General features: G+C 38.5%; 1 protein-coding gene across 1 annotated transcript; it reads right to left on the bottom strand.

The window, feature by feature from the left end:
- Window positions 1–12393: 12393 nt before the first annotated feature.
- On the bottom strand, window positions 12394–23952 carry LOC107094239. Its single transcript, XM_015389753.1, has 3 exons — window positions 22205–23952; window positions 15693–16362; window positions 12394–12914 (listed from the first exon to the last, which is right to left on the bottom strand). Exons 1-2 carry the CDS (start codon window positions 23186–23188, stop codon window positions 15814–15816), a joined length of 1533 nt encoding a protein of 510 aa, XP_015245239.1. The 5' UTR covers window positions 23189–23952; the 3' UTR covers window positions 12394–12914; window positions 15693–15813.
- Between the last annotated feature and the right edge of the window lie 403 nt (window positions 23953–24355).

The following is a 24355-nucleotide window of genomic DNA, read 5'->3' as shown; positions in this document are numbered from 1 at the left end:
ACAAATATCTGAGGTGCAAAAAAAAATCAGCCGCTCAAGATTAAGTAATATTGACATCTAGTGTTTCAAATTGGAAAAACACTTAGAAACAGATAGGCTGCTACTGAATAGTGTAAATTGGTTAGGACACTTTAGCCAAAGCTGAGATGTTTCAGTGGTCACCATTTAAGTTCAGTTCAATGCAATTTATTTATATAGCACCAATTCACCACACATGTCCTCTCAAGGCACTTTACAATTCAGCCAGATCATACAGTCAAATTGATTCAAAGTTATGTAAGGAAAACCAGTTGATTGCATTGACTCATTGATCCAAAAGCAATCCCTCACAAAAAGGATGCTTGTAGTGACAGCGGAGAGGAAAAACTCCCTTTTAACAGGAAGAAACCTCCAGCAGAACCAGGCTCAGTGGGAGCGGCCATCTGCCGAGGCTGACTGGGGTTCAAGGAGAAGGAAGCAGAGATCCAAAAGGTAACTCAACCAGCTCTACAGGCGACCCTGTCCAGCAAACACACAATCCGGCAGACGAGCTCTGAGCCAGCGCCCATATCAGAGAATGAAGAGACCACATCAAGTCAGTCACAGTCACAGAGACAGGACTACACTGAAAAACAGGCTGAACTCAAACATCTTTAACCAAGGCGTTGATGGCAGCAGCACATCTGATATTTCTCTCCAGGATGGTGTCACAGCCAAACAGGAACAGACCAGATGACGCTATTATGAGAAAAATGAGGGGAAAAGTGGACACCCTTTGATTATTAAGGCCTTAAAACAAATTTGCTCTGATTTTTTATTTTTTTTTTGGCTTGTCTGTGTAGATAGCAGCCGATTTTAGTTGTTAAAAAATGTACAGGGTAGTAGAGATGTTGGACTCTTGTCCTCACCAGCTTTTGTTCTTCAACTTTAAGATCTACTCCTAGTCCAACACATTCCTAATACACATTTATCTACTGAGTCCTAATAAAACTTTATTTTTTTTTAATTTCATGATAAACACAACTAAACTGGTTCTGAAAATCGTCATTTAGGGCTAAATTAAGCCTCCGGATTTGTCCACACGTCAGCCCTAATGGAAATCTATGAACTTAAGAAGAGTATTTTTGATTCTGATTTATAACCAATTGTAGGTTAAAGTGCATCCATGATAAATTTAAAACATATGCAACAAATTCTTGTTCTTAAAAGTCAATAAAAATGTATAATTATTTTATCCCGGAAAAAGAAATTCTAAATAAATCCTGATCCAAAATTAACATGACAAATTTGCAAGAAGTGTTCTTACGCTTTAAATTCCATTTCTGACCTGAATACACAAGTGCATGTGCTTTAGGACAAGCAGAAATTTTCTAGACTGTTTTACTAACAGGATATTGTTGAAAACTCGTTTGCAGGTTATTTTAATCAACATACTGTTAAGTGTTTGTATCCGAAAGTGCAACATTTGTTGTTTGAATCAAAGTTGTTTCTTTTTTCATGGATTTTTCTTTCATACTGTTTTTGCAGCAGTTATTGTTTTAGTATAAAAACTAAAATACCACCTCAAACTGAGGTCTTAAGGAGCTCTTTTTTGATGGAGGGGCTCTGCCGTCTGGGGCCTCAAGCCCAAACAAAGCTGCCATCAATGTTTGCTGACAGATCTCTGTGAAGGGACTGCAGGATCCTGCGTATCCCTGTCACATCTACTAAAAGCTGTCTTTTTAGAACTGAATGGAAGTGTTTCAAAAAGCAAAGGTAACTTTCAAAGGCGGGACAAATCACATCTTTACTGAAGGGAATGAGGTTTAAACTAAGAATTTTTTTTGAATCTTCATAAATGAGTGGTTTCCTTTAGAGTGGAAAGCACTAATCAGACAGCATATGGACTGTTTAATGCACATATGCTGGGGCTTTATACATAAGAGCTCAGTTTTATCTTTGGTAACCAGGACATTTAGTTGTCAGACTCCTTCCCTGTCTGAACAGATTGTGTAAGCCACAAAATATGTCTGGAAATCCCCCTACTCCAATTATCCATCTCTATTCCCGTCTGTGATGGAATTCTGGAACTAATATTTACAGACAAGGATCTTTCCAGCCGCGGATTTCTGCACAGGGAGCCCAAAGCTGAGACTGATTGCTTAAATACATAGATGTCCTAGTTCATATACATGCTATGAGCTCATCAGACATCATGAGATCAAAACTGTTTTCTTTTGTATTAACAATGGCAACAAAGCTAGCACTACCTAGAGTTGAACAGTTCAAGAACAGATCAATAAGGTCTAAAGTTGTTAAATTTCTGTTCACTTCTGGGTAAAACTTTGAGAATGATGTTTTGGTGCTTAGTTTTCTTTTACCTGTAGATACTCTGCTTTGGAGTAGTGGTTTGTGTCCAAAATCTTCTTGGAAGCCATGGACTGTCCTAAATGTGACTTTGTTCAAAACCTGGACACGTTCAAGTGTCCTTTCAGGGGATGACATACAGAGCGATAAAAAATTCTGATTGTTGCTTTTTATTGATGCCAAAGGTCCCCCTTAAACACTTTGTCATTTTACGAAAATTCAGACTTCAAACATAAAGATATTAAATTTGACTTTTTTATTGAGAATCATCATGTCAGACATAATCTATAAGTGCAAAGAAATTTATTGGATATTTTAAACTTAAACTTAAACTGCACTGTAAGAGATTTTCATCCTGAAAGTGAAATATCGTTTAGAGATAGAAAATTACCTGAGCTATGTTTTAGCATTAGAATGCTTGTGACTGTAGTAATTAAATCATTAAGAGAAACTAGTGTTACTTTGGCCTATTCTTTTTAGACCAGAGGAAAAACTTCAAACCCTGATCACCCTTGGTACTTCAGTCAACATATATAATGAAACAAATAGAACATTTGGCTGAAAGAAGCATAAGATCACCTGCCGGTATGACTTTTGTGAAACAAAAACAACAACTGATAACTCCTGAGACAGAGCTCATCCAGTATTGGCCTACAAACCGAGTAGCCGTCTCTGGCAGGAGGACAGATTAGTTGCTGGACGACACTACCCTATTTCTAACAGAACCCTAAAATCAATGTCATTGTTATATTGACTTAACCTACCTGTCCGTTTGAGAGTCTGCAATGTCTGCTTCTATTTTTGAATTCTCTCTTCATTATTAATTGTCTCCACCTTTGAATAGCAATGTTTATGTAGCTCATTGTTTTTTTTTTTCTGGGCAAAGATTACTGATGGTCGTCCATTTCAACAAAAAACAGCAAGTACTTTATGATCTATGGTTGTCTATGCATGTTTTTTACTCACTCCTCCACGGCTGTTCATATACAGGTAAAATGCCTATGGCGTACAAGTTTGTCCCATTTTGGCTACTGTAATCAAAGATGGCTAATCGATTAACTGCCATTTATTTTAAACTCGTTCTAAGCTATATGTACACTTTTATTTTTGATGCAATTGTTACAATACTGGGGCTTTATATATGTATTTATAAAGGTTATATTTGACTTTTGCTAAAAAATAATCTTAACTTATTTAACGCCACCTTTTAAATAATAATAAAAATAATAAAATGAAAACAAAATGAAGTATTCTTTCAATGTTACCATGTGTACTAACAAAGGGCTAGTCCTAGTTAGTTTGTTTGAGATGCTTTAAGGCTGTATTTGGATGATCAAACCTAAATAGGATTTTTTTTAAATGGCAGATTGCCTGAATTACAGTTAAAGAAGAATTAAAGAATAAAACTGCTGCAGTCTTCTGATTAAATCTTGATTAAATTTTGCATTTTTATATCCTAATTTTTTCCTAGTTGGTTGTGTTGTTATCCATCAATTTAAATACTATCCCTAAAAAAACATAAGGTGATGTCTAAATGTAGTAAAAACATTGCTGAGGTTAAACAAATGGACACCTATTTTTTGCTCTCTTCGGACAGCTTAGCATTTCACCTTTTGAATTCAGTAAATTTCCTCCTGAGAGTAAGAAACCTTTGTTCTTTAGTCAGACCAATATGCCGTTTAAACAAGCTGTGCTGTGGAGAAGACAATAACTGTTTGCTCAGCTGTGCAGCTTTACATCAACTTCTGGAGGGGCTCTCCTTGGTCTTACACAAGCATAGACTGGCAGCTAAAGCCAAAGGGGAAAAAAAAAAAGGCTTGCAACTTTTATTTGGCAGGAGAACATATATTCCAATGTAGAGGGAGGTAAAGCACCAGATTGTGCCTTATGTATTTAACTTACACTGAATGGAAAGATGAGACGTTTTTCCTGGAGCAGTCTTTAGAGGGGTTACAGAGGGCAGGTTTTGGAATTTGCAGGTCATATTTCAACAAATTAGGGCCGCGTGACAGCAAGGAAGAAGAGAGAAACGTGTTCGGCTTTAAGAGAATGCCTCTGCAGGTTGGTTTAGGCGCAGAGCAGAGAAATTCCTCAGCAGCTCTGTAATCCTGCTGAGATTATTAGGGACAGCTCTGGGGTCATCTGACGGCCTGAGAAAAGACATGCTTCCTCATGTCATGGTCCTTACACAACCAGCAGCACTACCTCAGTGAAGTTGCTGAATACTACACTGAACCCAGAGACAAAACAGTTGAGTCATCTCTAAGTGAGTCTGGTGATGGATTCTGTTTGTCTTTCAAAGTGGGTGGTATCATAACTTGGGTGGTATTTGGACGGATCTTCGCTTTTCTTGACCCAACATGTTCTTCGTCTATCCCAGTGATTGTGACCACAGAATAAAACCTGTTTTGATACAGGCAGAAAGAAAACATTTTTTTTTTTTTACAGCAAATTAAACCTTACTTGAACATAGAAAATCCTCATTTTCAGGATCTGGTTGGTAATAAAGTAATTGGTTAAGATAAAACAGTTTATTTTAACAAACAGACAGTAAGATCTTTGCACAGAAACTGTATTTTAAATTTAATTGTGCATTTCTAATTTATATTTTAAATGTAAATTGTCTATTTCCACTGGCAGTGGAAGTGTCTCACTTTCCTCCTTAAATCAAGAACAAATGTATTCATTTTAGGAAAAATAATATGTAGATTTAAATTTCTAACAACAGTTTTGAAAGCAACTTAATTTAGCCCTATTTTTCTCAAACCAATTGATCTTATTGAAATTGAAAATCCTGTATTCTGCAAATCCTGTCAACCAGTGTGTAAATAAATCCCTGTTTAAATCCAGCCTTTCTGGGAAAGCCATATAAACTTGCGACAGTACAAACAAGAGTAATTTAAAACATGAAACTTAGAGATGCACCATCCCTATACCTTTATTGGAAATCGGCTCAGAAAGTGAATAATTAGCTGAACTGGGTATCAGTCATGTAATATCAGATAAGGGTGAACTAACTAGTGCGCTTTACATGGATCTGTTATTTATTTCTTTTTGCTGCTTATTTATTCAACAGTAGAATCAGGATCGGTATCGGATATCGGCCGATATACTCAGCCTAGGTAACAGTATCGGATTGGTTCGGAAAAAAATGGTGCATAGTGCATTTATAAAAAACACAAGAAGATACAGGGATTGAGATAGATTCTGGTGACGCAGGTGAAGATGTTTAACTTAATGGGAAACAGCATAAGGCTGTTTTCAGGTTGCACTGAAAAAAAAAAAAATTATCAAACGCTCAGCACTGATATTGTCTTAGTTGTTAGTGTAAAATATAGAAACTCCCAAAGCAATGCCAAACCATTCGTGTCATTATGAGACTGGTTGGTCCAAGTAGCACCAAGTTCTGCACATACTTTTGACCATATTTTTTTGACTCAAACTCAATAGAACAAATGTAGTAAGTACTGTGGTACAAATAACCTCCTTTTCCCGTATTATTTATGTTAAGGATTATTTTTTTTAGTTTACCCTGGTTGGTTTTCCATGTCATATGACTCATTGACCTGGTTGGGGGAAAGACTTAGACAGCAGTTCGAGAAATAACCTTTTTCTGAGCCACAACGGCTGTTAAGCTCCAGACATTATCTAACACTCTCAATGCTTTTCTTTTTCATTTTAGTTTGTATTAATGTAGCAAATGTGTTTAAGCAGCTAATGATAATACATTTTATATAAAAAAAAAAATACTAGTTTATTTATTAGCATCCTCATTTCAGATAATTATGGTAATTCTTTGCGTGGACCCTAATTTTAAACATGTTAAAGACTTTCTTATGATCATCATTTAAAGTGCTCTTCAAATCCATAACTCTTTCAACTTTCCACAGATATTTAATAGTTTTTCTTTATTCTTTGGGTGGGAAACAAGGCTGCATGGATTTAATATATTCATACCAAACACATCTTTTACAGTCATGCTGGTTTAATTTGCTTATGTACCAGACAAATAAAGTGCTGTTATAGATCTGAAGACATCCAGAATGTTTTTATGTGTGAGGTGGACAATTCAAGTGTACCATATGTTACAAATCTTACACCAAAAAACAAAAAATAAAGAAGACTTCCAGCCATCGAAGAAGGTCGATAGTAATAAGCAATAAGGTGCATAACTGTTTGTGGATTCCATGAAAATTACTCATATGAAACAGCATCTATGTAGTTTAATGCAAATATGAAGGGTAATAAAAAAATGACGTTTAGATCTAGCAGCCTAAACTATTTAAACAGTCTGAAACACGTTTTTTGTACAATTGCCCTTTCGTGGTGCCATAACCTGAAATGTTTGTCACTAAAATAATAGGAAAAGTCAATTCTAGTCATTCTCTCACGAAAGATGGTGATACCATAAAAACAGCTGAAATTTTGTTCTACTGTGTAGGATGAGAGCAGTTGTGGTATTGAGTTAATAACAGCATAAATCCTGCAGCATGTTGGTCAAATAAACATCAAAACTTTGCCGTGCAAAGTCAAATCATCCCATAGAAGTCTGCCAATGCAGGCCTGTTACCAGCGGCTGGCCCATAGAGGGCGCAAGGGCTCCACCCCACTCACCCAATGACCTTGATTAAGAAATAAAAAAGAAATAAAATTTTATTTATGAAATTGAAATGTTTCTAAATATATTTTTTAGATGTACAAGATAAATATTTAATCTAAATTTTATCTTTAACGGCCAGTAAAGCTGTTTCGTTCGTCCTTGGATTGGTGACGTACCTCCACCCTGGGGGCGCAAAAATCTTTGTCCACAGGCTCTGATTAAAAGTTGTACATGCCGGTAGCTCCGCTTCAATGCACACAGTCATCTGTTATAAACTGCGGCTGATTGACCGGTTTATATAATTATTTGGCAACAAGGCTTGGCTAACTACATGCAGTGAGGCTAACGATTTATTCTGCTTTCCCGCCTCCTTTTTCAAACATTAGGGTCTGTTTTTTGTTGTTGGCATTCATATAGATATTGTCAGGATCCCAGATTTTGTGTACGTCTGTTTGTCTTGTCTCTTGTGTTTTCTCCTTTTCACCACCAGGAGGCGCCTGGCTCCGGTTTGCCTCCTCTCACACCTGCAACCTGTTGCCTCATCACCGGACTGCTCTTAAGCCGCTGGTTGCCACTACTTCGATGCCAGAGTGTTTGCCAGTTTGTGGTACTCTAGCCAAGCCTTGTTTATGCTGAGTCTAATCTGAGTTTTGTCCTCTAGTCAAGCTGAGATCACATAGAGTTTTACTGAGTGCTTGTTTCTCCCTGAGACTAAACCTTGTTTGTTCTTTGCCTTTCGGCAGGAAGCCTTCCTGCAAACTGGACCTTTTTGGACCGCCTCCTCCCAAGTGGGATCAACTGAGTCTTACACTGAGCGACGGATTCCAAACAGGAGGTTTGGATCCAGCCACCTTTGAGCACACTGAGATCTCACTGAGTAAGGAAGTCATCTTCACCACGACCCGTTCAAGTACCTCAGGAAAACTGAGTTGCAACCAGCTGCTGCATTATTCCACTCTGTCCGAGTTCTGGGTAAACCCTGTTCCGCCCTCCACCGAATCAAACTTTCTCTGAAAGACCAACAAACAGACTGAAGTTTAAGTGTCTCTTCTTCTCTGGAAACGTGAGTAGCAACAAATTCTCTCCTTCAAGATTGACAACTCCAATTTCCCACTGAGCCTTAATCCTAACAGTCTGTCTTCCCTTCGTCTTCCAGTCTCCGGCTGAGCAGAGTTCGGAGGAACTCTGCACCGAACTCAATATACACTTCAATAAATCCCGTTGAACTTTTATATTGTGTCTCTCTGTTTGGCTTCATTGCATGTGGGTCCGAGCCTTAGAAAGAATCATGACAGATATGCTGGTGTGATACCTTAGTATAAATTTGATTGGTTTTTGGTATATGTCTACTTTAAAGTTATAGACCCCCCTTGAGAAAACTCCACCAGCCACCGCTGAGGTGCTTGCCAGGATGCCACCTCAGGAAAGTCACTCAGATGGATTGACCCTCTAAACCATGAGTTACATCGGTCCTTTCACAAAACACAGAGCTGTAAAAAGGAACCTTAATTCAATCCTTAAGTACTTTATGAAAATGTCTTTAGTTTCAAAAGGCCGAATAACAATGTAGATTGTAGACATTGGCATCTAAAGATTTATATGGAGAGCTGGTGAATGCAAAATGAGTAAGCAGATAAATGTGGCTCTTTCAGCAGCTTTTTCAGTATTGTTATGTTTATTCAATTATGATTATAAAGTTAATGTGTGCATATAAAACATTGAAGAAATAAGATGCTACATTCTGTCTTGTGATTCAGTCAGGAGGGGCAATTTTGTTTATTTCAGGGTCATTTCACTTTATGACCTGCCTCCAGCCAGTTGGTCATAAAGCAGGGTCATGCTGTTTTATGACCTGCATCCAGCTAGATAAACATTACAGGGTCTTCTGTCCTAAGACCCATCCATTTGCTTGTGATCTGTTAATAAAAGACTCTGCTGTTCTGGTGGGGGGCAGAAAGGTCCTGAAATGTGAGCAGGCAGCCTTACTCCTCCTGCAGGAAGCTGTGTTTGAAAATCCCTTGGTGTGTCAGATTCATTTTTTGTCCTATATGAACTCACAATTTTTTGAAGCTAACAAGTATTTTCCCAGTTTAAACTATTGTTTTGCCTACAGATATACAGGTCCATCTCAAAATATTAGCATGTTGTGTTAAAGTTAATTATTTTCCATAATGTAATGATAAAACTTCAACATTTATATATTTTTTTGATTCATTGCACACATAACTGAAATATTTCAGGTCTTTTATTGTCTTAATATGGATGATTTTGGCATACAGCTCATGAAAACCCATATTTCCGCATCTAGTGAACTGTAAAGTGCCTTAAAATGACATGTTTTGTGAATTGGCGCCATAGAAATAAACTAACCTGAATTGATTTGAAATTTAATTGAAAGGTTCCTGCTGTGGATTTTAGTAAGTATAAAAATGCATTAATTCTTTTAACACATTTTAATCTTAATTAATTGAATGTATTACATTTTCTTTAAACTGAGTGAGGTGGGCTGTATCTGTACATCCTGTCATGCAAAGGATTGTGGAGTTGTGACATAAACCATGATATTAATTTAGGACACTGAGAACCAATATCAATGGTCCACCTAAACATGTTCACTGGAGAAGAAGATGCAGTTTTGCTCATAAAACAGCTATGGGACCTTTCTTCTCTGCTCTGCAACCTTCTCTCAGCCAACTGGCTCCACAGGACTCCTCCCAATGAGGTGTGCCATGGTCCCCCACGGAGCTGAGAACAGCAAAAAAATCACAGCAGAGAGTATTTCTCTCTCTTTCTGTAGAGCTGCCAGGGGGGTTCACATTGGAAGAGGACCACACTGTGGCGCTAGGCCCAAAAGGCCCAGATAACCAGAATGACCAAGGATAAGTCATGATGCTTAACATTTCATAACCGAATTGCTGCAAAACAGACCTTTTGCAACACATTTCTCTGATTTTCAGAGCTAAGCGCTCATGTGTTTTCTCATTTGCTCATTACTTTTCGATAACCAAATAATGACCATAAGTTATTTAATGGAATCCTCATGTCTGTTGCCTGCTAGCTATTTCAAAGAGGGTAAAGAATCATTTAACTACAGGTTACTGGTTCCTGATTAAGCAAATTATTGAATAAAACATCCATGGATTTGCATTGTGAATTGGTTTGAAAACATTGAAATTGCTATTAATTAGTGGAAAGTTCATTTGATTACATTCCAAATTCTTCAAGATAAACTTTGGTTCTCAAACACAAAATCCATCTTAATCTGTAATATGGTTTTATACATATATACATATAATATATGTGTACTGTATATATATATATATATATGTATATATGAGACAAACTTGAACAATAGTTTTTCGAGTAAAAATGCTGCATCTTAAGCAGCGTTACTACAACGGTGGGAGGAGGCATCAGCCGTATGGATGGGAAACTGGACAAGATTTGAAACACTGCGTTAACAACAAGCAGCTTGATGATCATTCCCAGGATAAAATCCAAAGGCTCAGCTCTCTTTTGGAAAATGAGAAAGCTGAATGGGTTGAGGAGAACCAAAAGGTAACCACCCTGGAGGAAGAGCTCAAAAATACAAAATTTGAGTTAGAAAGACAGAAAAGTCTCCATGAGATGTTGATTAACAAGGGCAAAGAAACCAAGGGAAAACTGATGAGAATTGAAACCTCTAATGACCCAGAAATGCTCAGCCCTGTGATCACCGCCTGCAAGGTGAACAATGACATGAAATATAAGACTGAGTTGGAGCAAATGAAGGTTGCTTACCAAGAACTAAACTCCAGATATGAAACAGACATTTCTGCACTAAAGCAGAAAAATGTCAACAGCAGAACAAGAAAAGAGCAAAGACTGTTCAGCAGCTCTTTAATGAACTCAGAGCTGAGAAATACAACCGTCAGAAAATGGCTCAAAACTTTGGATCCCTGCAAAAGAAATCCACAGAAATAGTAGAAATTTCTGCAAAGTGAACTGGAGAAAGTTCAAGGTTTGTACCAGGAACTTAAAAATAACAATGATACCAACTGTTTTGCTCTAAAACAGTTAAAAAATATATATTCGAGCAGCAGCTCGATAAAGAGACAAAAATGAGGAACAGCCTTAGAGCTGAGAAGGACGCCCTCCAACAGCAACTCACTTCCCTTCAACAATTGAACTCCTGGTGTGAGGGCAGTTATAAAAGACAGCTGGAGTATCTGACAGCTGAGCTCAAAGACAGAGATGACCTTGGTCCTCGAAAATGAAAAATGTCCAGGCGTCAAGAAGCAAGATCCGAAAAAGACTCCTTCCCTGAGAAAACCACTTCAGACCCTGTGTCCATGGATATTGACGCCCTGTCAATTCAATTTCAATTCAGGTTATTTATATAACAGTCCGGCTCTCAAGAAACTGATTAATTGATAGACAATTAAGAAAAATAAATAAATAAAAAAAAGCCAAAAATAAATAAATTAATTAAGTTTGTGTCTGTGTGCCAGTGAATGCACATAGGTGTGTGTGAAGTGTCTCCTGCAGTAGTATCAAGACCCTGCTTTGTGCTTGCAGCTCTCTGCATTCAGCTACTGCAGCTGGCTTGTCCCTACATTTGGGCTGAGAAGAGGAGCCAGTGTGCGATTCTCCTCCTGCCAGTACATAGTCTCTCCACCACAAAGACCCCAAGCAGTGCCATCTCGTGGTGACACACAAACTGGGTACTTTACTGTCCCAGGCCAAACTGCAGGGGATCTTTTAGCAACATTGGGCCCCAGAGACAAGACAAGACGAATCCCAGCACCATGTGGATGTGTCTTGGCATCCGTCAACCACTGTCCCAGCTATGGGTGAATAGCCTTACTACCTTGTGAGCAGTGCTGGACACTATAGTTCAAGAAAGTAACTAGTAACTAGTCACTGATTTTTTTATGATTGGGAGTTATGAGCATAGACTTCTAGGCTTAGGTCTACATTTCTACCACTCTGTTTGGATAAAAGCTGGTGAAAATTCTTAGTCATCCAGTCATCCATGCTCCCAATTAACAGCAAGGACATAATCACTTGCATCATAACTTTTCACACCTTTTTACATATTTGCTTCTCATTCGGTTAGTTGACAATAACAAAGTGGCTTACACAATAATTAGATGTATCTGTCCCTGTATCTGTTGTCGTCACACTGAGATCCTGAAAGGGGCCAGGACATTTAGTGACACAGAACAACTGGATTGGTTCTTTGCAGGAGGTAATGGGCCCTAATAGAAGAAAGAGATCCTAAGAAGGAGGCTGTGAAATTCTCAGACCAGATGTAAAACAAACAGTGTAGCCAAGTCAGTGTTACAAACAGTGAAAGCGGCTCAACTGGCCTCGGACCACACACCGCCATCAAAGATGTGCTTCAGCAGTGTGAACAAAACCACTCCTCCACAGAGGACATGCTAGGAGCTTTACAAACACAGGTGTTATTTTATGCTGGTGTCAACGCTTTATTTGATTTGAAGCATTGAGACATTTAGACATTCAGTAATCAATGATGCATCCGTGGAACAAGCCAGATGATTAATTTATGTGACAAAAGTGCAGCAAAACTCTATTTATTGAGATTCAATCTCTGCTTTTCAAATTCCCAAAGCAGAAGAAAAAACAAACTGATACAAAAATAGCTTAATTACAGCTTATATTATCTCAATGTTTGTTGTACACCTCTAGTTCAAGCAATATCCTTACTGGAAATGCCATAAAAATAGATATTTTGGGAATTAAAATAAATAAATTCTAATACATAGGAAAATACATTTTTCTTTCAGTTGATGTATTTTTCGTATTTTAGTCTTCTTTGTCTTAGTTGTACGTTTCCGGGGTAATTTCAGAGAGAGGTTTGGTAGCCCCCCAGTGCTAATATAACACAGCAGCAGGTCAACGCTTGAGTTTTTTTCCTTGGAAATATCCCCACCTTCAGGCCTACTCTGTTTCCATCAGTTTGGCTCGATGGCATCAGCAGCATCTGCCAAAAAAAGAAAATCAAGAAATCACAAATGGGAGAAAAACAAACATCAGAAAAACACAAAACTCTGAGCCAAACATAGTTTTGTGCACAGGCTTTGTTTTTTCCCCAAGGTTTTTCCAGTAACGTCACTTGAGACAAACCAGCTTTTTACTGAGAGTGAGACACGTGTTTGTCCTTGTGAGTCACTTGGGTTTGCTGTGAGTCAGGTTTTTATCAAACTTGTCAAAATGTTGTGCATCTTTTGTTAAGACAGCAGCAATTTTTATACCTTCAGTAAGGAGAAAATAAGGATTGGGAATTTACCTGGTATCTTATCATTTGCAGGCACAAACAGTTTCACCACGTTTTTTTTATTTACTTTTTAGACTAAATTAGACTATAAATCTTGCATCGTCATCTTCAGTACTAAAGTACCACAGGAGTTTTACCCAGTTTAATCTAATAATACCTTTAATTTGACGAAATACTAAATGTAAAAGCAAATTTGGGTTCTTCTGGCAGTATAAATTCTAAAAGCACTTCAAAAGTTATTCTTTTAATAAGAACTAATCTGCACAGACTGTTTTCCAATGTTTTCCCATTTTCAGCAGAGGGAGGGAAAATATTAAACTAAAATTAAATCAAAAGAAGCTGCAAAAGATGGAAAATCCCATGCAGGGGGAAAAAGGCCTTAACATTTAGCAATGAAGCAGAGAACAGTATGCAGAATGTTTCTAAATGCACAAAACTGGTAGAGATAAGGTGGGTCTCTTTAAGGCTTGGAGAGGCTAAATACAAATCCAAACAACATGTTTCAGATGCTGCTTCTGAAAACATTCATAGCCCATGTGTCAGTGTCTTTCCATGGCCAAAATATACACTGCTTTGAGTTTGTCAACTTTTGATTTTAGCATGATAAAACGTGGGAAATGTTTAGGGTGTATGAAAACAAATGAGGCAGTGTACAGTGCTGGATGTCCCCAAAACAATTAACATGGGCAGAAAATATTTATTTAAATGTATTTAAGGAAAACTCTTACATGACAAACTCCAAAAGATTCATTTAATTTGTATTGATTGGTGATTTAGTTATAAAAAAAAAAAAAAATGTCCTAAGGTTGATTCAAATTTGAATAAATCACCCTTCCTTTTTTATTTTTTATTTTTAAATCGTGTCTAAGAGTGGATCTTATTATTGTGATTTTAAACAGCATCTGATTTATACACATCTTCTACCAATAAACCTTTTGGTTGATGTTTTGTTTTGTTTTTTTAATCAGGGTCACGCTGTGCATCATATTTTAATTAATTAATCAACTTCTCATTCTCTTGATGCCCACTCAGAGGCTGGGGACCACACAAAAGGACTCTAATGGAAATTCTTTATTTGACAATAAAGAAAGACTAAGAGACAACTTGCTGTGCATGGCTAGGTTGCTTAGCAATATCTTTTCCTAGTCACTTTAACATTCAACCTGCTTGGAGTGACTAATTCAGATGATTCAGGCCTACAAAGAACCAACAGCATGGAGGATTTAGAGATGCTGAACATACAAAAGAAAAAGGAATAATACAGAACTATTCTCACTTGTGTAATCTGAATATGGAACACTGTGAAATGTTTGCAAAGCTATTGCTTAAATCTGTAACCTTGAAAGCATAAAAATAAAATCTGGAGCTGCAGCGTTTTTTTATGCTTTATGAGAATATATGAGATGTACAAAGAGTGAATTAGTCTGCTCTGTCACATGGCTGAAGAACTTCTGTGATTAAAACCAGACTGTGAAGCTTGGAAAAGCCAGAAAAATAGATTGCAGTCACAGATATTCTCCACTAGAGGGAAGTACAGAAACATGCACCCCTTGTCTTGCACACCATCCATTTAGACTTATTTGAGGGGGGGTCTGTTTTTTTTTAGGTATACCAAAAGTCCCACTTTTGGTATACCCACAGCTTCCCAGATGTCACTTCGTCATTATGGTTACAGTAAGCATTAGTAAATATAAAAGGGAAAGAGAAAACAAACTAACTTCCCTTTCTTCAACCCCATTCCAAGTCAGCCTGAAAAGACAGTATTGCTTTGTTTGCTGTCATATGATGAGAAAGAAGCAGGTTTTTGGTTTTCTTATGCCAAAAACCTCTGCTCAGGCCTGTTCTTTGCTCCTTGAAGTAATGGAAGCTGAACTGCAGCGTAACTAAAATATAACAGTTTTAAGTTTATTAATTTATTAATGTGTAAACTTTATAAATAACTATAAGCTTTAGTGCCTCGTATTTTCCAAACCCTTGAACATCTTCACATTATAACCCATTACAAGTTGCAGTGTAATCTTAAAAACACGTTTCCCATTTTTATTGAGTCTAAACCACTGTAATGTATCATTTTTAAGTCAGAAAGTCCTAAAAGGTAATCATAAATGAGGGGTTTCACCTTACTGAGTGAAAATCATCTCACTCTGCTTCCTGATTATAACCACATGTGCAAAGTAACTCAGAAATAAATCCCTGTTTCCCTGGTCAGGGAAGACACATTTTGTAGTGTGGTAAGGACTGGGAAATCATGTGATATCAACAAAAGCAGACATATTACACCCTCCCCTTCCTCTGCCGCCCACACACAGAGACGCACGCACTTTTTTTTGTCAGGGAGCTGGAACGCTGCTATTCATTTACTGACTTTGAACCCTACCCTGCCAGTAAACAGAGCAAACGTCATCAGCTGCAGGCACAGACAGAAACATCAACACTGTAAAAAAAAATATATAAAAACAAGGGGGGGGAAAAAAGGGGACTTACTGTGAATTGTTCCCCTGTCTGGTCCCTTGCTGAGCTCCAATCTCTACAGCTGGGCCTCCTGTTTAAGTGGGGAGGGGGGGGGTTCCTACACCAATCTACCACCACCCCTCCGCCTCCTCCTTCACACCATGCTGGTGCTCTGACGTCCTTTTGCAGGGTGGGTAGGGGCCCTTAAAGGCTTAATGGGTGGATATGGGCCCTTCCCACATCGACCATTTTGAGGGTAAGGTGGAGGCTTCTGAGTTCTTGCACTGGAAGTGTTGTTGGCAATGATGACTGTAGGGTCGAGGGTGTGTGGCTGAGGCTCTGGACAAATCTGGCCATTGGGTTTAGAATTTCCAGTGGGATACAGATTAGGTGGGTGGCCGTTCGCACTCGGCTTTTTGTGGCTACCATGTTTCTGCAGACCGGCTGGGGTGAAGTGGCTTGTTTTGACGACAGACGCCATGTGGACTGGAGAGACAGGGTTGGTTCTGCACACGACGCGGTCTTCGTCAGCGCTCTGCGACGATACCCCAACCATAGCGGGCTTGTGAAGAGGGAGAGGGGCTAACCTGTAGTCCCCTGAAGGAGCTGATTCCTGAAGGTTATTGGATGACCCCAGAGCGCTGCACGACTCCTCTTCACTGAGGTCGATATTTGCTGTGAGACGATCAATCTGTTCAACAACCTTGAATGATAATAGAAGAAGAGGTTATTGCCAAGACTGAGTCACTGTTAAACATTCATTTTAAAAGGGACTCCACAAAACTTTCATCAGCTTTCAACAGTACAAAAAAATATGTGTTATCAGGGATTTTACATGTAAATTATTAATATAAAATCGCTAATAAAATGGTGCATATCACTTGTGGTTAGTGCCCCTGAGCTTATAGCTTCTAAAAAATCTGTTCACTACTACTACTGTACAGCTATAATTATATGGGTTATGTCTTTACCACCTCTGTTGGTTTAAAGTAGGGGTTTAAAGGCTAAGGGATACTTCATGGATACTGAGCCATAGGAAGGGCTACCAACACTGACCCATCAACTGGAACAGTGTTTTTTCAACCCTGGTCCTCAAGGCACACTGTCCTGCATGTTTTAGATGTTTCCCAGCTTTCACACACCTGTTATCAATTGATAGCAGATTATCAGGCTTTACTGAACTGCAATCATCTGAATCAGGTGTGCTGAAGCTCAGAAACATCCAAAACATGCAGAGCAGTGTGCCTTGAGGACCAGGGTTGAAAAACACTGAACTGGAGGGATCAGCGTGCACCTAAACTTTATACATAATAAGCATATTATGTATATTTTTATTGTTTCTTTTAACAACTAATTTTCTTCATGTGGTTGTCAGTTTGAAATCTCTATAACTGCTCATGTTCCCTGTATGATTAAAATTATGAAATTATTTATAAATGATTGAAAAAGAAGAGTGACAGAATAAAGTCAAATTTCTGTCTTGGCCCACTGGTGAGTTGTGCCGTTTTCAGGAGAACCTGTGGGCACCCCATGTGGCCTCTAAGGGCCCCTTGGTGCCTGCAGGCACCACTTTGGTGACCCCTGGTCTACAGACTAAAGTTCTTGTCTATTCTTCTTTTTAAGGCTTAGGCAGCTTGATCAAAGCCCATCCATGAGCATCTTTTTTCCATTCTTGCCAAAGACCCTCAGTTTAATTTAGTGGACTTTGCACTGCTAACACAACCGTTCTTTGATCTGAGCATTTTATATAGCTCTGGCTGATTAGTTTGTGTTGCTGCATAATTAACCAAAACAGTAGCCTCAAGTTTATCACTGTTCCTAATTGTATTTTGCTTTGTTTTTTGGTTTGTATTTTCAGGATAAGCATGTATTTAGCTGCATCAATTTCATTCAATGAGAATCAGTCTTCTCTGTCACTGCTGCAAAAAACAACCCCTCCATTAAGATTCTCAAGGAAATCTTGTGTTTAAGGTTATGAGCAGTGTAAGCTGTTTTCCACAATTTTAGTCTCTTCCGATCAGAGTACCTATTGTATTACTGCCTCCATGATCATTGCTCTCCCTGTACAGCATGCAGTTTCAATGACAAGCAATGACAGGTTTGAAGTTGTTACATATTATTTCAAATTTTGAATGCAATGTTTAAAATTGCTCTCTGTGATGCTAAAAGCCTAGCTTTAAAACCTAATTGTAGCTTAAACCTGAAATAAAATATTTACATTACAAGTGACATTTGAAGGCATTAGGATAAACATGATTTTTTTTTTTTTAAGGTTAAAGCAAAGAGGAGTGAATGCAAATACATGTTTTATTTTAAGACATTTAAAAAGGTCTTTCCTTTTGGGTTTTTTTTTTTTTTTTTTTTTTTTTTTTTTTTTTTTGCTCTATCACAAATAATCCTAATAAAAAAGAAATGTTTTCAGGTTGTAAAAGGATATAATGTGCTAAATTCTTTGGGGTCTGGGTAAAAATATAACTAAATATGTTGCAAGAACATACAAGGATAACTACTGTAATGGTTTCCGAAACCTGGTGGCATATTTACTGATTATATTCTTTTTCCTTAAATTAAATTTCATAATATTGGTTAATTAATATTAGTTGATTATTGATTAATAACATTGTCCCTTCTGGTATTTTATTCCAGACTTTGTTAGACATTATCATATATTTTCAAAATTTTCTTCCTCTAGGTCGTACCATTTATGGCATTCATTTTAATCTGTAGATTTTTGTAAGGCATGGATACTAAAAAAATTAAATGTTCACAAATGAAATTTACTTCACATGGATAATTGTTAAAAAAGCAAGAATCTGTAAAGTATGAATTATCGTTTGACTATTCAGGATGATTTTGTTTTAGTGTTGTCTGTTTGACTTTTAACTTATATGAGTTGGCTTTTTTCTTGTGCATGCAAATATATCAGTTCAGGGTACAAAGAGTTTTTGCTTAAATAACTGATAATTCCATATATAAAAGATATTTAACAACAATCATCATATCCAGCAAGCTAAAAAAGTTGAATCTATGAGTGTCATGAGTGTCATTCCTAGACTGTCCTCTTTGATAAATTCTCTATGTAAACTAATAATCAACTTCAGGAAGCCAAATTATAGACTATTGGTCATTTCAACAAAAAATATGATGTCCATAAACTTGTGACCTTGATGCATTCGTCTCATATCAGCCTCAGCAGTAAAATAAACTTCGAATATAGTTGTGTAACATCAGGTAGACTTTATTCTCTTGGGTTCTCCACAGTACCACTGTCCCTTTCTACCCCTGTTCTACTGAAGAATTCTTTCTTTTTTGTAAATAGCCATTGCTCCTGTGTTTATGTTGCTTTCTTCATTCCTGTTTTATCAGAAGAGAAATATTTTTGCAGATGCAATCACTAATTTCTTCTGTCTTGTGATTGTTTTTGAAATAACACTGACCCCTGTTAAGAAAACAGTGCCAAAATAAGCAAAACTCCCCTGCACAAGCAAACAGCTAATATAAGGTTTTACTGGAGCTGCATAAAATGGTTTTCTAAAGGGTGTTTTCAATGTCTAAAGTCATCTTTTTAAGGCTTTCGCTCTTGTTTGAGGCCATGACCCCTACTTGTGTGTGAAAGTTTTCTTTTATATTTCTCCAATCTGATCACTGAGATGTGATCATGTTTCTCTGCTGCAGGTAAGACAATTATAACAAACTAACAATATTCCAATGATAAGGTGGAGATTAGATTTAAAATGGCCAAATTTAAACTTTTAGGTGCTGCAATTTCCTTCAAACAGATATTTTCAAAGAGATTTTCCGTTACACTTGCAGCAGATTGTTTTGGAGCAGTATTGTTTCAGGATCTGGTTAATTGAGTAACGAAAAAAAGAGAAAAAACATTCTGTTTTTTGTTGTTACTTTGGTGTTCAAATGTTGTGCGTCTGCAGCTACTCACTATACTATGTAGCAACACAAGAGGTTTTTGTCTTTGGAATAAAACACATTATTTGTTTTCCGTCTTCTTCAAATGCAATCTTCCCTCCTGCATCACGTTCTCTTTTCCTGCTTTTGATATGTTAGAATATGGCATGCATTCACACTGTGAGCAGACAGGATCCAGATAAATCCTGTTAAGACCAACAGTTGTAACTATGCCAGGGTTTGGTTCCAGGGTCAGAGGTTGGGTTCACAGGCTATTCCTACTAAAATAGGACTTCGACAAGGTTAAAAGTGTTGCAAAGGTTTAGGATGAAACTATTCTACTTTCTCATTTGGACTGAAAATGATGAGGTGTTTTAAATACAGACACATTTACCGTACAATATTTAGAAATGAAAACCCAAAAGAAAAATGTTACAATCAGCATTATTAATCTCTAGAAAAGCATTAAGAGAGCACAGACCTCTGCCAAGTGGCAAAATTTGCCTTGTATTGTGACTTACACCTATAGCCAAAATTCGTACGTCTGGATCATGACTTTTGGAGTCCAATGCTGTTTAGGGGGGTGAAATGCTTGTTTCCTCCATAAATCACTATCTTAATTATGAATTGTTCATTAACATGAGGCGCACCTCTGGTAAAAAAAAAAAAAAATGTAATCAAAATCCTTTCATAACTTTTAAATTATATTTTAGTAGACAAACAGACAAACATTCACACAAACTCTCCTAACAAACATAACCTACTTGGTGGAGGTAATAAATGTTTTCGTATATATAAATCTGTGAATTTGTATAAGTTATTGGTTTAAAGTAGTTAGAATACATGCCATTCCTCTTAAAATCAAAATAAATTAGAAGTTGATGTAAAATCTTATGAACATGCTGTTCAGAAACCACCAAAGCGCACCCATGCAACACCTGTCTACTAACGAGTTTCACTCCAAATGAAGTCACACTCACAGCTGTGGAGGGTGCATTGATTGATGGTGTAAGGGTAAAAATCAGAGTGGGATACCCTCTTCCCTCCACCAGAAAAGGTGAACAGTCATTGCTATGGCAACATGACTGCCCCATGTGAATGGTTGTAGCATAGGTTGTCATGACATCAGATATTTCCCCTCTTTCTTAAAAATAGATTTATTTGGTCAAATAAAACTATTTCAGAGAAAAAATTCCATTTTAGAATTAGTTAAAAATTTTTTCTCTCTTTCCTAGCTTGTGATTTTCTGTCAATGTGACGAAGATGCAGAACTGTGGCGGACCCTCCACAGGAATGCACAAATGGGGACTTAGTGCCAGGAGGCAGTGTTAAGGGCCAGTTTGGGATTGGCCTTAATCTTGATATATTACATCATATTTAAAGTGTTCTGAATGCAAAGTTATTGGTGGACTTCTGCTGGCCTGGAGGACCTGGACATCAGCTTATTTCTCAGTGGCGGTCTCCAAACATCTGCCTAACCCCTAAATCCCTTTATCACTATGTAGAGCAAACTCAATTAACTGACCATTCGGAAGGATGATCACTACTTTTCGCTCCCTGTTGGTCATGTAACTCCACCTTCCTGCACAGTGCATGCACCATCTTTGTTATTTACTACTGTTGTCTGGTAGGGACAGCCGTAGGCGACAGTAGGCCTTGTGACAACAAATCCGGGGATATATCTGCTCATCTAGTGACCATGGATGATCACTACTTTCCAAAGTACATTGTGGGAAATTTTAAGTCCACTTCTTTTTCATCAACAAAACATTTGGACACTCATTTTAAATGGCGTGACCAATATATAGTGCCCTATACAGTGGTTATATAGTGGTTAGGGCTGACATTCAGATACAGCCACTGCTTTGGCTCTGACTACTGAAAAATCAAAAAGATCTGTTCAAAGTTGCGCAAACAAAATTGATTTTTTTTTTATACTTGTATTCACCAGTATTATAGTGTACTGAGTAAAAAATATATTGCCTTTAATGGCCAAAACTGAAGATTGAGTATTTTGTAGGTTTTATTATCAATTGGTATTCATTTTCCCACAACCAGACTGGGGTATTTGAACACAAATTATAAATAAGTGATATAAATTAGACATTGCTTGATCTATTTTGTCTCTGTTTGGCTCTGTTATCAATAATGAAGGTGTTTTATTCAACAAGCAGCAACACCAGGGATTTGGCTCCAAATCAATGCTCATTTACTGCCGCATGCAAAATGAATGCAGCATGATTTAGTAAGAGTCTATATCTTTGGGCTTTGTAATGTGTTGGCCAGAACACTGCTGGTTTCAGAGGCACTCTGCTAAAAGGTCAGTGCAAATTGTTCTCAATCACATCTTTGGTGAGAGACCATGACTGAGTCACAAATAAGGCAGTCAGCATGTTAACACACATGCACACTCAAATGTTGTGCACATACCCACACAAGCCCTGTGTCATACTGCACTGCACAGCGGCAGATTCTTTTTTTTTTTTTAGCCTCTGAGCTTTGTGATAATCACTCTAAATGTCACTGTAGCCAGGAGACAATAGATAAAAAGCGAAGGCATCTGCAGCAGATGCAGTCCTCCGTGATTGGACACCTGAGGTGCACCCAGAGGATTAAATGTCTTTAATTACAGACCTTCCTACCTCTTTCATTTCCACGTGAACTTGCTTCAGACCCCCCAACACTTCCTCTAGATCTGTTACGACTTGCCGGATTTGATCCCTCACCGACTCCTGTCGCCCCCTTTGCCTCGACACATCGGAACCGTTGCTGTGAAGGTCATTCTTGGTTGTCGTTTTGGAGATTTCTGAGGAGGCAATGTCGGATCCCCTATCAGATCCCTTATGTCTTCTTTGGGTCCAGTGCTTTTGAGGAACTTCAGTTGGGAAGAAGCCTTTATCAGACTCACTACAGTCATTAAAATAGTCCTCTGATCCACCCTTTGGTCTGCCCTGGTCCAGATAGCCATCTCTTTCCTCTTCTCCCTCAAAGACCACACGCCTCGGTCCACAGTGGCCGTTTGTCATGTGCGAATGAACCGGCTGGGGATGGTGCAGGTCCAAATGATAGCCATTAGGAGCACACCCAAAGCTCTCCTCTTCATCCACCGTGATATACCTGACAGCCCGCCTTAGACTGTATCCTTGACCTTTGACCTGAAGATGAGGGAGAGGGTGGGGTATCCCAGAGTGAAAGGGGCGTGCTCTTTCACTGTCTGCCACACAGCCACACTGTTCTTTCACAAATGAATACTGTCTCACCCTAGGCTCCGCCGGGTCGCCCCACTGGGCAGGGTTCATCTCCCAGGGGGAGGCTTGACTCAAGTCATCCGACTGGCTGCAAGGGCCCGGCCCTGCAAACACAGGCCTCCTCTGTGGGCTGAAATGACCACTTCTTTCAACTCTGTCCACCAAGAAAGTGCTGCCTCCGACATCTTTAACCCATGGAGCCTGGGGTTCTCTCCAGCGGCCCAAAGATGAGTGGTCCTTTTTCCGTGCCCATGCTTTCTGCTGATACCCATGCAGCTGGTCATAGTAGATGCAGTGTCGGCAGGGGCAGAGGCTGCTTGAGTTGTTGTAGTTAAAAAATTGGTGGTGTCCCGTCGTTTCTGAGTCTTCTGTGTACATGTCCAAACTGGGCAGTAGACTTGAATAGAAAACGTCGTAAAAAAAAAAAAAAAAACTTGTTTCCTTGTTTCCTTTCCGAGCTCACTCCTGCCCAATCATTTGCTCACTGTTTTTCTCATCTACGTCTCCCCACAAGAAAACTTTTCTCTTTCTGTTTTTTTAACACTCAACCCAAGACTCCTTCCTCCCTCCCCTTCCTTCCTGTCTGTTGTTTCCCCTTTTCTTTTCTGCTATAACTGTTGATCTTGCATGCACACTTCCCTCAAACCTTCTTGACTTTACATACTTCCCAACCCTAACTTTTTCTCGTTCCTTCTTCTTTGGCCACCCTACAGCCCTCTCTCCAGGACGGGGCCCCTCTCCACCTCCCTCCCTCTCTGTCTCTCTTTCTACCTCTCCCGCCTCGTTGTTCTGTCTCATTTGCTGCTGCAGGCGTTCAGTCTCTCTTTCTCTCTCTCTCTCTTTCTCTCTGGCAGAGTATTTCCCGTCTTCTCCCCTCCCCTCTCTGCCTCTCCTTTCTCCACCTCTTAATGCCTCTTGCCTCTGGTATATTCTCTCACATAGTCGACAGTACCTGGATTATTTGAGAATCCCCCCTCTCCCCTCCACCTGAAATCCAGTCGTCATGTGAGGCTCCTCTTGTGAAGGACTCCATGAGGTTTTCTGTTTGCTCAGAGGGCGCGTGGAAACGCCTCGACTCTGGTGCTGAGCTCATTAGCCCAACTAAAAGCCTTTGCACTCTGCAATTAAATGCTGCCTGGGATTCCTCGGCTATAGACTGAGAGAAAAGTGTAGAGGAGGGGTTTGGAGAGGACAACTCTGGAGAGGTGGGGTTTCAAACATACTCAGGCAAGGAGCAGACAGCAATCTTAGTAAATGTAGCCAGGAGGATAATTTTTCATCATTCTCATTTTCTTTACATAAGAGTTATGCCAACATTTTTTTTTAACTTCTCTCTATTTCTTATTATGTTATAACTATCTTAATTAAATATATTGCAACTCAAATGCTGAGAAAAAGACCCAAGCCTCAAATGCATTCCTGGTCAAAAGTTCTAATACTTTTAAAATGTTTTGCACTTTCCGACTTATCAAAAGAGGTGTGTAAAGTATGCAAACATATATGAAAGGATAACACAACTTCATTATTTACCAAGTAGAGGTAAAA

Source organism: Cyprinodon variegatus, unplaced genomic scaffold, assembly GCF_000732505.1.
Source record: "Cyprinodon variegatus isolate N-32 unplaced genomic scaffold, C_variegatus-1.0 Scaffold471, whole genome shotgun sequence".
NCBI lineage: Eukaryota > Metazoa > Chordata > Actinopteri > Cyprinodontiformes > Cyprinodontidae > Cyprinodon > Cyprinodon variegatus.
Note: the sequence above shows the minus strand (reverse complement) of the source record. Positions and strands in the feature narration are given on the sequence as shown.